Here is a 15,251-nt window from a genome sequence, read left to right on the forward strand (position 1 = left end):
ACTACTGCGACAGATGTTCTACTGATATTTGTTTCTCCCTTCCGGAGAGAGGTGATTCTTACACTTTCAAAAGTTGAAGTGCTATTTTCTAATGTAAATTCTTCAGCAAATTCTCATTACCATAAAGAATAAAAGTAATATGCTCTCGTAATGCTGTTGTATATGTATGAATACAATTGACTTATGTCAAATTCAGCCTTATTATGATGTCCCTTTTATGGAATCGACCACAAATACTAAAACTTAAATACTGAATTTGATAGCAAGGGTCTACAACTAAAACAAATAAGGACATATCAAAACCACAATTGAATGACAAAGGGATGATAGAAGTCTATACATTTTTACCATAACTAGATATACAGTAGATATAGTCTAATGTTTAAAAAAAAAAAGCCAATAATAATCAACATACTGTAAATACTATACATATTTAGACTTTTACTGCATGCACAATAGGCCTTCACCCAATTATCTGCTGGTTACATCCTATTCAAGAAAGAAATACCAAATTAGAAGCTGATTTTACATAATTATAACATTATTTCATTACCACGGCTGGACTGGAAAATAGCTGTATAGCACCATACAGAGAGGTGATGGCACCAGCGGTAACATGCGACGTGCCTAAATTTTTAACCATGGGCAGAATTAAAGGCAAAATGAGGCTCACTCCAAGAAGATCCTGAAAGAGCATTAATGGTAGGACATGTTAGCAAAATTTAAATTCAGTCATACTGAAAGAAAAAAAAAGAATGTCTTGGGAATATCTGCAAAAATTATCTGGCAAAGATAAAATACAGTCAGTGACTTTTTGCAGGTAATAGTAAGCATTTTAAAATCATTAAAAAACAGGTATGTTAAAGGTCATTAGTGAATTTTGCATAATTATCTATCACAATAATAAAGTAAGCATTTTATAGCTACTCCAAAAATATTTGCAGGAAATGTTTCAAAGCCTACTGTACAATCTCAAAGTTAGTATAAAACCAAAGTTCCATGTAATAGAAATACTCCATACCTAAAAATAAACTCCATTATAACTAGGTAGTCAATATATAAAACAATTAATCATGAAATATTGGGGTTAAATGTGATAACCATAGACTATGAGTACCAATAAGTTGGTTCTAATACTTTGCTATTTTTTTTAGTTTATTTTAGCACTGACATACCATAATTTGAGTTAAAAATATGACTGGCCTCTTCCTTAATCTATTTCCAGCTTCATTCATTTGTGTTGAGTCAATATTAACAGGAAAACTTATGGCCTATTAGAGGACTGATAATTTGTTTATCAACAACCACATATTAAAAAAAAAATTTGTTTCCTTAAAAAATTAAACTTCAAAATAACTGCATCATAATACGGCATAGGAAAAAAAATAAGTAAAATTAACAAAAAAATTCTCGCCTGTTCAGTATCACAGCAGGAAGAAGGTTCCAATCTTTACTAACCATTCTCTACTTCCGTACTTCCAAAACATTATAGGTGGTTACTTGTTTAAGGGTTAAAAACTTATATGGATTATCACACTAAGAACATAATCTAAATGGGAGGATACTAAAAATCAAATAATCGTAATGAAAAAAAGGAAATTCATTTATGAAGCCATAAAATTCTCAAACCTTTAGTTAAAGCCACTTTGTTTTTCAGTCAAGTTCTGTTCTGTTCTCTATAGTACATGAAAACTAACAGGATTTTGATTATGAAATTTATCATTTCAATACTCCCCTGAGGTTCACCTGGCTTTCTCCTTGAAGTTTGTTCATATCAACTTTTATCAGTAATAATAAAAAAATTTAGTCATAAATTCATTTATTTCTATATTCACCTGAGGTTAATAAGGCTTCCTTTTTAAAGCTTGCTAAATATTGATGCTTAAACTAAAAATCAACAATTTCAAGTTGTCTACATAATATAGAATTATGGTGCCAAGAAATCTCAACTCTTTAGAGACTGGGGCCTTCACTCTGATGAATACCTAAAGAGCAGTCCTGGGTCCAAATCACAGCACCTATGATTAATATAATTTTGAACTGTCCATAAACCAAAGGAGTCTGCTTGAGTACAGATGAATAAAGACATTTTAATAAGTATGGCAAACCTATGGAAAACATCCAACCTCCTTACCTTACTGTTCCCAGGACTTAAGAAGGAGTATCCATAAAAAATATGGTGAGAACTATATACCCTTTTAGAATCGAGACACCTACAACTGGCCTCCAACACCCAAATGCCTTGGGCACTAGCAATTTGAGAGCATGTGACTGTCTAATGTGCTGTGTACAGTACCATAAGAACTCTTATTAGCTAGTACAATAGAAGCACTTGGCAAAACATAATGAGTTAGCCTTGGGATTGGATCAAGGCAGGGTAGGCTAGTATCATGCATCTGCCCTAAGGAACGTTACCCTTCTCATATTGCACAAGCATAGTCAATTTTGTAAAAAGCTTATCAACCTCAAATTAACGACCCCCTGAGAGCTCATTAATAGCCTGAACAGTATCACCAGCATCATCCCTATCATAATCCACTAGCAGTCTTCTCTGGGTTTTCCAATGAACGAAAAGAAACTTCTCTTTTACATTTAGAGACCATTACATGAAATTCAACTATGAGCTGAACCTATTCTTTCATAAGGGGGACTGTTAAGCTAACACACTAAATTACAGTGCGGCCTTTAACACATGACACATACAGAATGTGGATCTTAATCATATAGCAACAAACCCCTTGAACATTTAACACAAGAATACAAAAGAAAACCAGAAGACATTTCATATTAACCTGAAGCTAAATAACATTTCTGATTTAAAAAAGCCTCACCAGACACCATTTGTGGTATTCTAAGGTAACCAAACCAGGCATGGCCATGCTTCAGTATGCAAAGTTGACACAAATCTAAAAACCTCTTGACATTGGTATTAAGCAGGGTCGGGAGGGTGAAATTAGGTGAGCTCAAAGTGAGGATTTGAATTATAAATTCCATTATAAAAACTCTGGTTATTTCAATGAAGCTCACTTGTGGTTCACCTGGCTGTATCCCATACTCTGAAAAATGTAGTTGACAAGTGATGAGCACAGGCAAGTAGCAATATCTACTCTTCTGTCAAAGACTCTTCACTTCTGAACTTCAGCTCAGGGCTGGCAAAAGTGGTTGGGGTAGGAAGTTTAACTTTAAAGGACTCAGGTTTGTAGAGCTAAGAGAAATAAATTTTGTTTTCGTTTCTTCTTATGTGTACACAAAGTTTTCATCCTTTAAAATAAGGAGACTTCCTTATTGATGGATAGGAAATTTACCAAGAACCAAACTGGCTGGTTCTTTTTCCTACCTGGAATATGCCAGTCTACAGCAAGCTTCTATCAGCCTGTTATGGAGATGAGTAGCCTGATAGAGCCTGGCCAGTACTTGGTTATATACTTCGCATATAGGTACAGTAGTAGGATGGCTGGAGCACCAGCCACCCATTGAGATATTACCACTAGAGAGTTATTGGGTCCTTTGACTGGCCAGACAGTACTACATTGGATCCATCTCTTTAGTTACGGCTCATTTTGTCTTTGCCCACACATACACGAATAGTCTGGCCTATTCTTTCAACATTCTCCTCTATCCTCATGCACCTAACAACACTGAAATTATCAAATAATTCTTCTTCGCTCAAGAGGTTATCTACTGCAATGTAAATATACAGTGGCTACCTTCCTCTTGGTCAGGGTAGAAGAGACTAAGGTAGGCAGCTCTTCTAGGAGAAGGACACCAAAATCAAACTATTGTTCTCCAATCTTGGGTAGTGCCATAGCCTCTGTACCATGGCCTTCCACTGTCTTGGATTAGAGTTCTCTTACTTGAGGGTACACTCGGGCACGCTGTTCTATCGTATTTCTCTCTCCTGATTTTTATAATTTATATATGAACAATCTAACTTAATATTGTTACTGTTCTTAGTATATTTGATTTGTATTGTTTATTACTTCTCTTGTAGTTTTCTTATTTCCTTTCCTCACTGGGCTATTTTTCCATGTTGGAGCCCTTGGGTTTATAGCCTCTTGCTCTTCCAATTAGGGTTATAGCTTAGCTTATAATAATAATACTTAGTCGATGAAGGGATCCTTTTCCTCAAAAGAGGAGATGCAGTCTGGAAAGGTATTCATTCAAGTATCATCCCCCTTGTTGATGGAGGATGGGGGAGAACTACTTACAGATTTAGTCTAGTAAGAATGGTTCTCAGATTTTAGCCTTGACAATATCTCTTTAACTATATAGAACATAAAATTATAGGTGTGATTCTTGATTGCAAATTTACTTTTGAGAAACACATTTGATCTGTTTCGTCTTGAATTCCCCCCCAAAAATTGGCTTACCTAGAAAGCCTTTAAAGCTTTACAGTGATCAATCTATCGTGAGAAAATGTTTGCATTCTTTCATCAAACCATGTTTTGAATATCATTCTTGTGTCTGGTATTCAGCTTAATTTGTTGGAGAAAAACTTGCGTTCTATAAAATTTCTAATTCCTGATCGGGATATCAGTCTTTGGCACTGTTTTTGTTGGCTCTTTGTGCATGTTACATAAGATTTTCCATAATTCTGACCATCCTTTGCATTCACATCTTCCCAGACTGTGCCTCCTGTATGTAGTACTAGGTATGCAGTTAATTCTAACAGTCTTGACTTCTTCATCATAAGGCTCAGTAATACACAATATTCTAGAAGTTTTATCACAGTTATGACCAGATTGTGTAATGATCTTCCTAATCTGGCAATTGAATCAGTAAAACTTCAGAAGTTCGAACTTGCAGCAAATGTTTAACAGGTTGACATGTCTCTTTTCATAGTTTATACCGTATATGGCAAATATATTTTAATAATGTTAGTAATCTTAAAATATTTTACAATTTCTACTCATTTCTTCTCATATATAACTTAATCATTTCCTTATTTCATTTCCTAACTGAACTACTTTATCTGTTGAAGCCTAGAACTAAAGTTGTGGCCTAGCTAGAAATAATAATAGTACAATAATAATAATCAACACCTTAATGAGGGAGGACATGGCATTTTTGGAAAGAGGGTGCCCTGACACCTTTAACCTCCCACTCCACCCCCCCCCCCACCCCCCCCCCAAAAAAAAATAGAGGAACTTTCATTCTAAAGCTATTTGCCTTCTCTAAATAAACCTTGACCATCCTAGTTGGAAAGAGGAACCTATTCTCTTAATAACTTCCCACCTTAGTATTATTATTATTACTTTCTAAGCCACAACCCTAATTTGAAAAGCAGGATACCATAAGCCCAGGGGCTCCAACAAGGAAAATAGCCCAGTGAAGAAAGGAAACAAGGAAAAATAAAATATTTTAAAAACAGCAACAACATTAAAATAAATATCTCCTATATAAACTATAAAAACTTCAACAAAATAAGAGGAAGAGAAACAAAATAGAATAGTGTGCCCGAGTGTACCCTCAAGCAAGAAAACACTACCCCTAGACAGTGGAAGGCTATGGTACAGAGGCTATGGCACTACCTAAGACTAGAGGGAATAATAAAAAATATGAGACTTTTCATCTTGAAATCATTCTTCACCCTAAATCTTGGCAAAAGAGTTACAACTATTGCATCAATTGCAAAGCTTGATATTCTTAAAATGTTATAGAATACCTGTATCAAGAAAAATAATCCTCAGCCATTTTTTCTGCATCAAATAGTGGGAACTGACAAATTTGAATCCTAGGTCTGTTACAGCATGACTCAACCTTTATTCAATTGTTCATACAATGTTACTGTTGCTGGATATGTTTGATCTAAACAGAAAAAACCCTAACTGGTGCCCAATTGAACAGTAGAAGTAAATGATACCTTCAGCCAATACTCAATAAGGCGATGAGAATACTGAACCATGACCACAACTGGTTTGTTACAATTTAACACCACAGATGGCTTGCACTACCATAATATCTTTGGGGGGTTAAGAAATTGGAGTGAGGAAGAATGAAAATTTTAACTTTTTAATGATAGAAGTCATTACTAATGAGCTTCTAAGAGGAAGCCAGGTGAAAAACAAGTGAGCTTCATTGAAATAAAGTTATCTATAATAGTTACACAGGTTCATATACACAATATAGTTCACTATACTACAGAAAATTCAGAAATAAAAGAAAAACATAATGGAAAAAACATGTTAGGTCTTTAGTACTGGGATGTACTAAAATATATTTTGCAAATAGTGATTATAATGCCAGCCCACTGAAGTAACAACTGCTGTATCATGTAGTAAATCTAATAGATAGAAAGAGATGATTTTTGTTCTTGCCATTTAGTGCTTGTTGATTTGGGAAATAAAGGAAAATTATGAGCTTCAAGATGAAACCTTCTAAAAACACTGGAAGATATGGAGAATAGTACAGCAGTGTAATTCCATATATTCTAAAGTATTATAAAATAAAACAGTAAATGTAACTTAAAACATGCTACACATAGGTTGATGTCATTCTAACTATACTGTATAAACATTCTTTGGTTACAAACACCCCTAACTTATAGGACTAATTCATAATTAAATTTTTATTAACATCTTGTCATATCTAACCAACAACAAAATGGCCTAAGCATAGTTTCTCCCGACTTTACAAGGATTTCAGTACCATGCTCAAAGATTGAAACAAGTACGTAAATCAAATACAAACCAGCCTTTCAGTTTCTATTTCACAATTACTGTACTATTGTCCTCTCAATAGTAATTGTTACCTTTCTTGCATCATCCAGTCTGTAAGCAATATAATTATCCAGATGAACTGTTTATCTAAGAAGCAAGTACCTTTGTAATGGCTTTGATGAGTAATAAACAAGGCTTGACCTTTTCAAATTTCAAATCTCTGTCCTAAAAAATATATGGACTATGTACAGTACATTATCCAACGTCATAATGGTTGTATTGTAGTTTTCATTTATCTTCCCATTTAAAACTAGTACAGTATTTATCTTTTTAATATTACTGTATCAATTACAGTACTGTAGTTCAAAGAATCAATAAATTTAAAAGCAAATACTGCAGTTCTTACCCATCTAACCTCATGCTAATAATATGATTATTGTGTGAAAACTGAAATTTGAGAACCCTCAGCATCTATGAGCAACAACTTTCTGCAATTTTGCATATTCTTATCTTAAATCAATTACTATTCCTGTTTTATAATAAAAAAAGAGTATTGTACCATATTTCCTTGCAAATGACTGCTGTATGAATTACTTGGCTTTTACATTTATGAACTACTGTACTTACTGCACAATATATTATTAACTTCCAAATATTCAATTAACTCAACATGCAGTGCAGTGCAGTACAGCATAAATATCACAGATTTTAAAAATAATTTTTATTTTTCCTAGATATATAAACCTGAATCCTTTGAAATAGAGGAATGTCTTTAGCATAGCTGAAACAGCTATTGAATTTGTTTACAAGGTAGTTAACGACAAGTGATGAGCAAGGGTGAGTATCCTTGCCCATTTTCCCATCAAAGACTCTTCACTTTTGATCTTCGGCTCAGGGCTGAGAGGGGTGGTTGAGGTGGGAAGTTTAATTTTAAAGGATTTAGGTTTGCATAGCTAAGAAAAATACAAATTACTTTTAAAATTTGCTATTTTTTCCTATGCATAAACAAACCTATCTTCCTTTAAAGTAGGGAGACTCACTTCTTGGTGGGTAGGCAGTCTCCCAAGAACCAACCTGTTTTTGTTTTTGTTTTCTCCCTAGAATATGCCAGTCTTCCTGGTTATGTACTTGGTACAGTACTTGGTCAATGAAGGAATCTTTCTCCCATGAAGGGGAGATGCAATCTAGAATAAAATACAGTAGTACCTCAGTTAACGAGTAACACAAAATGCTAGCTTAAAAATTCAAATTGGTTTAGATCGTATCGGCCTATGAGTAAAATTTTCCGTAGGTATGTGCATTTTTGTAAATAAGTACTGTATGAATATGACTATCCCACAATGCATAGAATTTCTCTAGTGTAATGAAATGTTATCTGCAAATTAATATGCTATAAATGTCTGATATGAGTCAAGATATGTCTCTATGAAAAATATACTGTATACAGTATTAATCTGTGTGCAGTCAGTTTTTAAACTACATATTTCTTTAACAAAATTGGGCATTAGTCCTCAATAATAATTTTTTTTCATTATCATTTTCTTATAGAGAGGACAGATGAATGCAATTAGATATTTAGTCGAAGGGAAAATAGTGGAAAGCTTTTGAAGGCAGAAAATGACAATGTTAGGGTAATTATAATTTAAGGTTCAGAAAAAGCCTGCCTGTACACTGTAAGCCAGCTGGAAAAATGTACAATGGGAGCTCCTTGGGTAGGCACACTGGCAAGTGGGATTATTGCATTTGCAATGGGTGTTCCAAAGAGCAATAACCTCCTCCCAGTATGTCAAGCCAGGAAGCTCTACGAACATGTGGCTTCAATCGAACTATACAACACCACGTAAGTGAATCATCATGCAAGCTTGCATGCATGAGAACTTTCATTGCCAGTTAAGTTCTTTTACAATACACAGCATTTTTATTTTTCATCATGAATTATTTATTTTCATCCCCTTCTGATGTTAGGGGTTATAATTTCTTCACTAAATAACATTACAAACCTTTCAAAGTTTATGAGCATTTTGGGTTTTAAGCTCGCACTTGGAACACATTAAACTTGTAAACTGAGGTACCACTTTACCTGGCATATGACGACCAATGGGTTTGGTATTCATTTCACCATCCTCCTCTCCATTAAGGGAAGATGGGGGACCACTACTTATCACAGATTTAGTCTAATCAGTATGGTACTCAGAAATGTAGCTTACCAGCATCAATGTCAGATCTGGTATGTAACAGTAGCCTATGACTGCTTCATCCTCAAGGGAGAGAGATGAAAGGAAAAACAGAAAAGCCAGTCATTCTACCTTTCATTTAAGACATAACAAACACATTACCATAGACAAGATGCTTTCTGTTTTGTGTGGGAAGTGAGCTGGCTGCACAACTACTTGAGCTTCCTCCACATGGCAAAAAAGAAAAGTCAAAAGACTTTTGGGTATACAGTACTGTACTTCCTTAAACAGAAGGCAGTGAAGATTCTTTGGCACTTCCAAACTCATGCTTTCTTCACCTGGCCAACTGCAAGATTTTTTAAGAAGGCCAAGAAGAAAAGAGTCAAAGGACTTGTGGATATAATAGCACTGTACTTCCTAAAGTAGAAGGCAGTGAAGGGTCTTTGGCACTTCCAAACTTCTGCTTTCTTCACCTGGCCAACTGCAAGATTTTTTAAGAAGGTTAAGGTGGGGTCAGTATTACTGACTTTTTGAGAGCTCACCAGAGCTGGTACCTTGGCCATCTCATTGCCCAAAATGTATGCTACTTTGATCATCTCAGAATATCATAGAGACAGCATTCTTTGACACCTCTTTCTTGGTTTTGCCAGTACTGAAGAAGAGTCGTTGAAACTCAGGCCTGAGATGTTGAGACCTCTTCAGATAGCACTAAAGAGTCCTCACAGAAGAAGGGATTATAGGCCAATGACTTGGGGTTTTTAGCCCCAAATTTTTTCATAAAATTAACTTCCAACTCTCAGTGTGGGTTATTACATAAGAGAGACCATGCAACTCCCTTACTTTCTTTGAAGAACCTAAGCCTATAAAAAAATAACTGTATTGAAAGTCAGATCTCTGTCTGATAATCTTCTCAAAGATTCCTATGGGGTAAGATATAAGACACTTGAGAACACGGGTCACATCCCACTCCGGGGACCTGAGGTTCCGGGGGTGGGTAAAGCCTGCTCAAAACTTTTCCCAAGCATAGACAACTCCCAAAATGATGAGAGTTACATGTTCATCAGTCAGAAGACAGTGCTCCAGTCTGAATGACACTCTTTCTCAATTAAAACTGGGGCACGCTCCTCTCAGCGAAGAGAGACGAGGAAGTCCATGATCTGCACTAGAGATATTCCCATGGGAGAAGTACACAACTATCACGCCTTAGCAAATGATGACCCACTTTCTCTGATAGGCGGCTGAAGAGGATTGCCACTGGCACCCTGACATCTGAGCAATCCTTAGCAGGAAGCTTTTTGCTTGGAAAGATTCCAGATAGTGATTGACTGATTTGAAGTTTACTGGTATCCTAACATCGAAAGTCATGGACGCCAATATTGTTTATTGTAAATAATGAATAAAAGAATATTTAACTAAAACCATAAAAGTGAAGATGTCATTATAAAAGTTAAATAGCTTTCAGAAGACCTGCTTCTGAAATAAATCTAAAAATATCATTAGCATAATACGACATCATGTCCAAGAATTTTGGCAAGAATGAACCTGCCAACCTCACCTGAAGCCTCAAACATATATCTATTTCATGTGGTGCTATAAGTGGGGCATTTGGCCAACAAATGCCTCGCTATCAAAGGTACAAAACAGCCGACGCATTATGGTTGGTGTTGGCCAGTTAGCAGAAACTCGTGTGTTAACCGAGCGTGACCAATGTGGAAACGACAAAGATTAGTCTCCCACTTTTGGGGCATCATGTTATACCTGCAAGGGGATATTACATTCGTTATTTCTCTCATCATATTTTCGACTAAACTATCCCAATGATGTTGCCTATTATTATAAATCAAATTCTTAATTGTAAGTAAAAAATCATTACAGAGAATGGGATACCTCCTTGATAGCAACTCAGCTGCAGCATTTTTTGCCAGTACAGTAAATCTGCCTTCTCATTTCCTGACGCACCTATGTGTGCCAAAACCGAGAAAAATCGAACTGTTATACCTCTCAGTCCAATAATAAAAAGTGATTCTAAAATTTTTTAAACTAAAGGGTTACTGGAATTAAAATCTAAAGCTTGCAGGACACTTCTTGCATCACTAAAAATAGTAAAATTGCCCTCATCTTTTAATGCTATTTTTTCGATAGCGGTTAGTATGCCATATAGTTTGGGAGTAAATATAACAAGATACTAGAGGAAGTGCACCTCTACAATTAAAAGCACTACTATATACTCCAAATTCAATACAGTACCAGCATGAGAGTTGGAGCCATCAGTATATATAAAAGATGATTCCCTATGTTCTTCAACAAGTTCCATAAAAAGAGACCTAGCTTCTAGGTCAGTCATGATCTTTCTTTTACCAATAAAATATTTACAAAAAGATATCTCTGGTAATTTTCATGGAGGGGTTGACGATATCTAAGATGGGAACACTTTATTCTAGCTATATCTAGACTGTCTACTAATGTTTTTACCAAAAAACCATAAGGTTGAGAAGATTTTGGGTGGAACCTAAAATATCTACAATGCCTTACAAGATTTGCAGTCTGAGAGGCTAAAGAATTAGGAAGTCTTTGCAACATAAACCATTACCGAACAATAGAAGACTTTCAGTAAAGGTCTGAAGGTAATTCTCCAGCGTCAACAAAGAGGCTTGGGATAGGCAAGGTTCTAAAGGCTCCTGTGGCCAATCTGATACCCGTATGGTGCATAAAAACTAAAATCTTTAATTGGCTTGGGGTGGCTGAGGAGTATATTTCACACCCATAGCTAATTTTTGAAAAACTTAAAGCCTTGTACTGTATAACTTTCAAGGAGTTTAGTGGTCTGGACCCCCCTTGATGTATAAGACAAAACTTTTAAAAGATTCAGAGCATCAAGACACTTTATTTTCAAGGCTTTTAAGTGAGGAATCCATGTCAGCCTGTAATCAAATATTAATCCTAAAAATCTAGCCTCACTTACACATAGGATCCGTTGACCTTTAATGTACATATCCAGGTCTGGATGTACAGTACTCCTTGAATACAACAGGAACAGACAACAAACAGTTTTGCTTGTCGAAAACTTAAATCCATTCATATCAGCCCAGTGAATCATCTACAAATACTGTTGAGAGAATATCTTAAAGAATGACAGAGGATATACCATTAATGGCTAGTGCAAATAGGATTACACTTAGCACACTACCCTAGAGCTCGTTCCTGACGTTTCCTCTCTGACAAGAGTTTCACCCACTTTAACTAGAAACAATTTATCTAAAATAAATGATTGAATGAACAATGGTAGATCTCCTCTCAATCCCATTTCATGAATTGTTTCAAGTACATTATACCATATCTCCATGCAGTATCATATGCCTTTTCAATGTCAAAAAAGACTGTTACAGTACATGGTGCTGTTTGGAAGCAAAGGCTTCACAAATATATGACTCAAGTTGTATCAACACATCAGTCGTTGAGTGCACTTTTCTAAATCCACACTGCATAGGTGATACAATACCTTTCTTCTCCAGGTACCACAATTGCATTAACCATCTTCTCCATGATCTTACATAAACAAGATGTCAATGCAATTGGTCGCTAGTTTGCTACTAAAAACTTTTCCTTACCGGATTTTAAAAAGGCTAAAATGACTAGTTCCAAAACACTTGGATAACTATGATCATGCCATATTCCATTAATAATGCTTAAAATAAACAACTTAAATTAACAAGTACATGTTTAATCATTGCATATGGAATTCCATCAGGTCTAGGGGCTGTATTATTGCAAGTAGCAAGTGTGGATTCAAATTTCCCTTCAGTAAAAGGAACATTATAAGATTCCTCCTTTTCTGTTGCCCAATTTAGACCTTACATTCTTCAATGCTTCTATGCTGGTAACCAGGAGCTGGTTCACCATTGCATGATACAGTGGAGAAATGATTGGCCAAAGCATTGCTAACCTCAGCTGCTCCAGTCACATACTGACCATTCATCTTCAACACTGGTGGTGGGTTGGGGTAAATTCGCCTGCTATCTTTTTTAACTTTCCTCCATACAGAAGATGGTGGTGCTCTTCTGTTGACCGAGGAAACAAAAGATACCCAAGACTGGCACCTAGCTTTTTTTTTTAATGGCACACCAGACCTGTGCTCTACATTTTTTGTATACTGTATTATCAAATTCTCTGTACGGTGTTTATGCAATTGAGTCCAAAAATTTTCTTGTGGCTCTGTGAAAGGCAGTTAATTCTGAAGACCACCAGGTGACTAGTCGCCGTATGAATAATCCTGTGGTTTTGGGAATCAAATTGACTCCTACTGTGTGGAGAGTTCCAATCAGTAAGTCTATGGCATCATCAACACTTTCAAACCACTCAACATTCGCTTCAATTTCGATTAGCTCTCGAAATCTATTTCAATCCACCTTGTCCAGGTTCCATCGTAGTGATCTCTGTAAAGGTGAATTATTGTTGTTTATAATGATTGATGCATGACCACTAGTATGCTAATCATCTAATTTTCTCCAATAAAAATCGAGAGGGCAGTTAGAGCTTGAAATTGAAAGGTCAATGCATGACTAGGTACCTGACTGGGCATGAAAGTGCTTTGGCTTTCTTGTATTAAGGAGTCCTACATTTTCCTTCTCCATTAAGGATGATATAATATTACCCCTTGCGTTTGCTATAACATCACCCTATGAAGGCTGTCTACCATTCAAATCTCCCAGTAAGAGAAAAGGTTGAGGGAGTTGTTGAATCATCTCTACTAAATGAGCATAAAAAAATTTATCATTTGGAGGCACAAGAGGAAATTATGTATTTTCTCCCTATATCTATTGGTACAACGACTGCCTGTAGAGGTGTAAAAATAGACAAAAATATTTGAGGAACATCTCAACAAACATATACAAGACTTCCGCAATGGCTCCCTGCTCATTGATCTGTGTCAAATAGCTAATATATTTGCGAGGACAAAAGTATTATTATCAACCTTGCTCTCCTGTAGACATACAATTATGGGGAATGTTCATGAATTATAAGCTTAAGTTCTTCATATTTGGCCCTTAAACCCTGACAATTCCATACCAAAAGGGAGGAAAAATTTTATTTTCATTAGTAAAATAAATTTTTGAATATACTTACCCGATAATCATGTAGCTGTCAACTCCGTTGCCCGACAGAATTCTATGGAAGGGATACGCCAGCGATCGCTATACAAGAGGGGGGTGTACTCACAAGCGCCACCTGTGGCCAGGTACTGCAGTACTTCTTGTTGACACCACCTCAATTTTTCCTCGGTCCACTGGTTCTATGGGGAGGAAGGGTGGGTCAATTAAATCATGATTATCGGGTAAGTATATTCAAAAATTTATTTTACTAATGAAAATAACATTTTTCAATATTAATCTTACCCGATAATCATGTAGCTGATTCACACCCAGGGAGGTGGGTGAAAACCAGTGTACATGTATATCAAGAAGCTAAGTATCCCGTATTTCATATTATCAGTTATTCAAAATAACAATGAAATTATAAGTACCTGGTAAGGAAGTCGACTTGAGCCATTACTCTGCCTTAAATAAGTTCGTCTTCCTTACTGAGCGCAGCGTTCCTCTTAGGAGGCTGAACAACTCTAAAGTGCTGAAGTATCAAGGGCTGCAACCCATACTAAAGGACCTCATCACAACCTTTAACCTCGGCGCTTCTCAAGAAAGAATTGACCACCCGCCAAATCAACAAGGATGTGGAAGGCTTCTTAGCCGACCGTACAACCCATAAAAAGTATTCAAGAGAAAGGTTAAAAGGTTATGGGATTATGGGAATGTAGTGGCTGAGCCCCCGCTTACTACTGCATTCGTTGCTACGAATGGTCCCAGGGTGTAGCAGTACTCGTAAAGAGACTGGACATCTTTGAGATAGAATGATGCGAACACTGACTTGCTTCTCCAATAGGTTGCATCCATAACACTCTGCAGAGAACGGTTCTGTTTGAAGGCCACTGAAGTAGCCACAGCTCTCACTTCATGTGTCCTTACCTTCAGCAAAGCAAGGTCTTCTTCCTTCAGATGAGAATGTGCTTCCCTAATCAGAAGCCTGAATAGTAAGAAACTGAGTTCTTAGACCTTGGAAAAGAAGGCTTCTTGATAGCACACCATAAGGCTTCTGATTGTCCTCGTAAAGGTTAAGACCTTTTTAGATAGTACCTAAGAGCTCTAACTGGGCAAAGTACTCTCTCCAGTTCATTCCCCACCAAGTTGGACAGGCTTGGGATCTCGAACGACTTAGGCCAAGGACGTGAAGGAAGCTCGTTTAGCAAAAACCGAGCTGCAAGGAACATGTAGCCGTTTCAGATGTGAAAACAATGATCCTGCTGAAGGCGTGGATCTCACTTACTCTTTTAGCTGTTGTCAAGCACACGAGGAAAAGAGTTTTTAAT

General features: G+C 36.3%; 1 protein-coding gene across 1 annotated transcript in view; it reads right to left on the minus strand.

The window, feature by feature from the left end:
* LOC137621805 (major facilitator superfamily domain-containing protein 9-like) overlaps nt 1-15,251 on the minus strand; it is an 86,607-nt gene that overhangs the window by 41,698 nt on the left and 29,658 nt on the right. Inside the window, exon 3 of the mRNA XM_068352312.1 lies at nt 554-685. Coding sequence (XP_068208413.1) covers nt 554-685 — 132 coding nt within the window. The remainder of the gene's footprint in view (nt 1-553; nt 686-15,251) is intronic.

This window comes from Palaemon carinicauda, chromosome 28, assembly GCF_036898095.1.
Source record: "Palaemon carinicauda isolate YSFRI2023 chromosome 28, ASM3689809v2, whole genome shotgun sequence".
NCBI classification, from domain to species: Eukaryota; Metazoa; Arthropoda; class Malacostraca; order Decapoda; family Palaemonidae; genus Palaemon; species Palaemon carinicauda.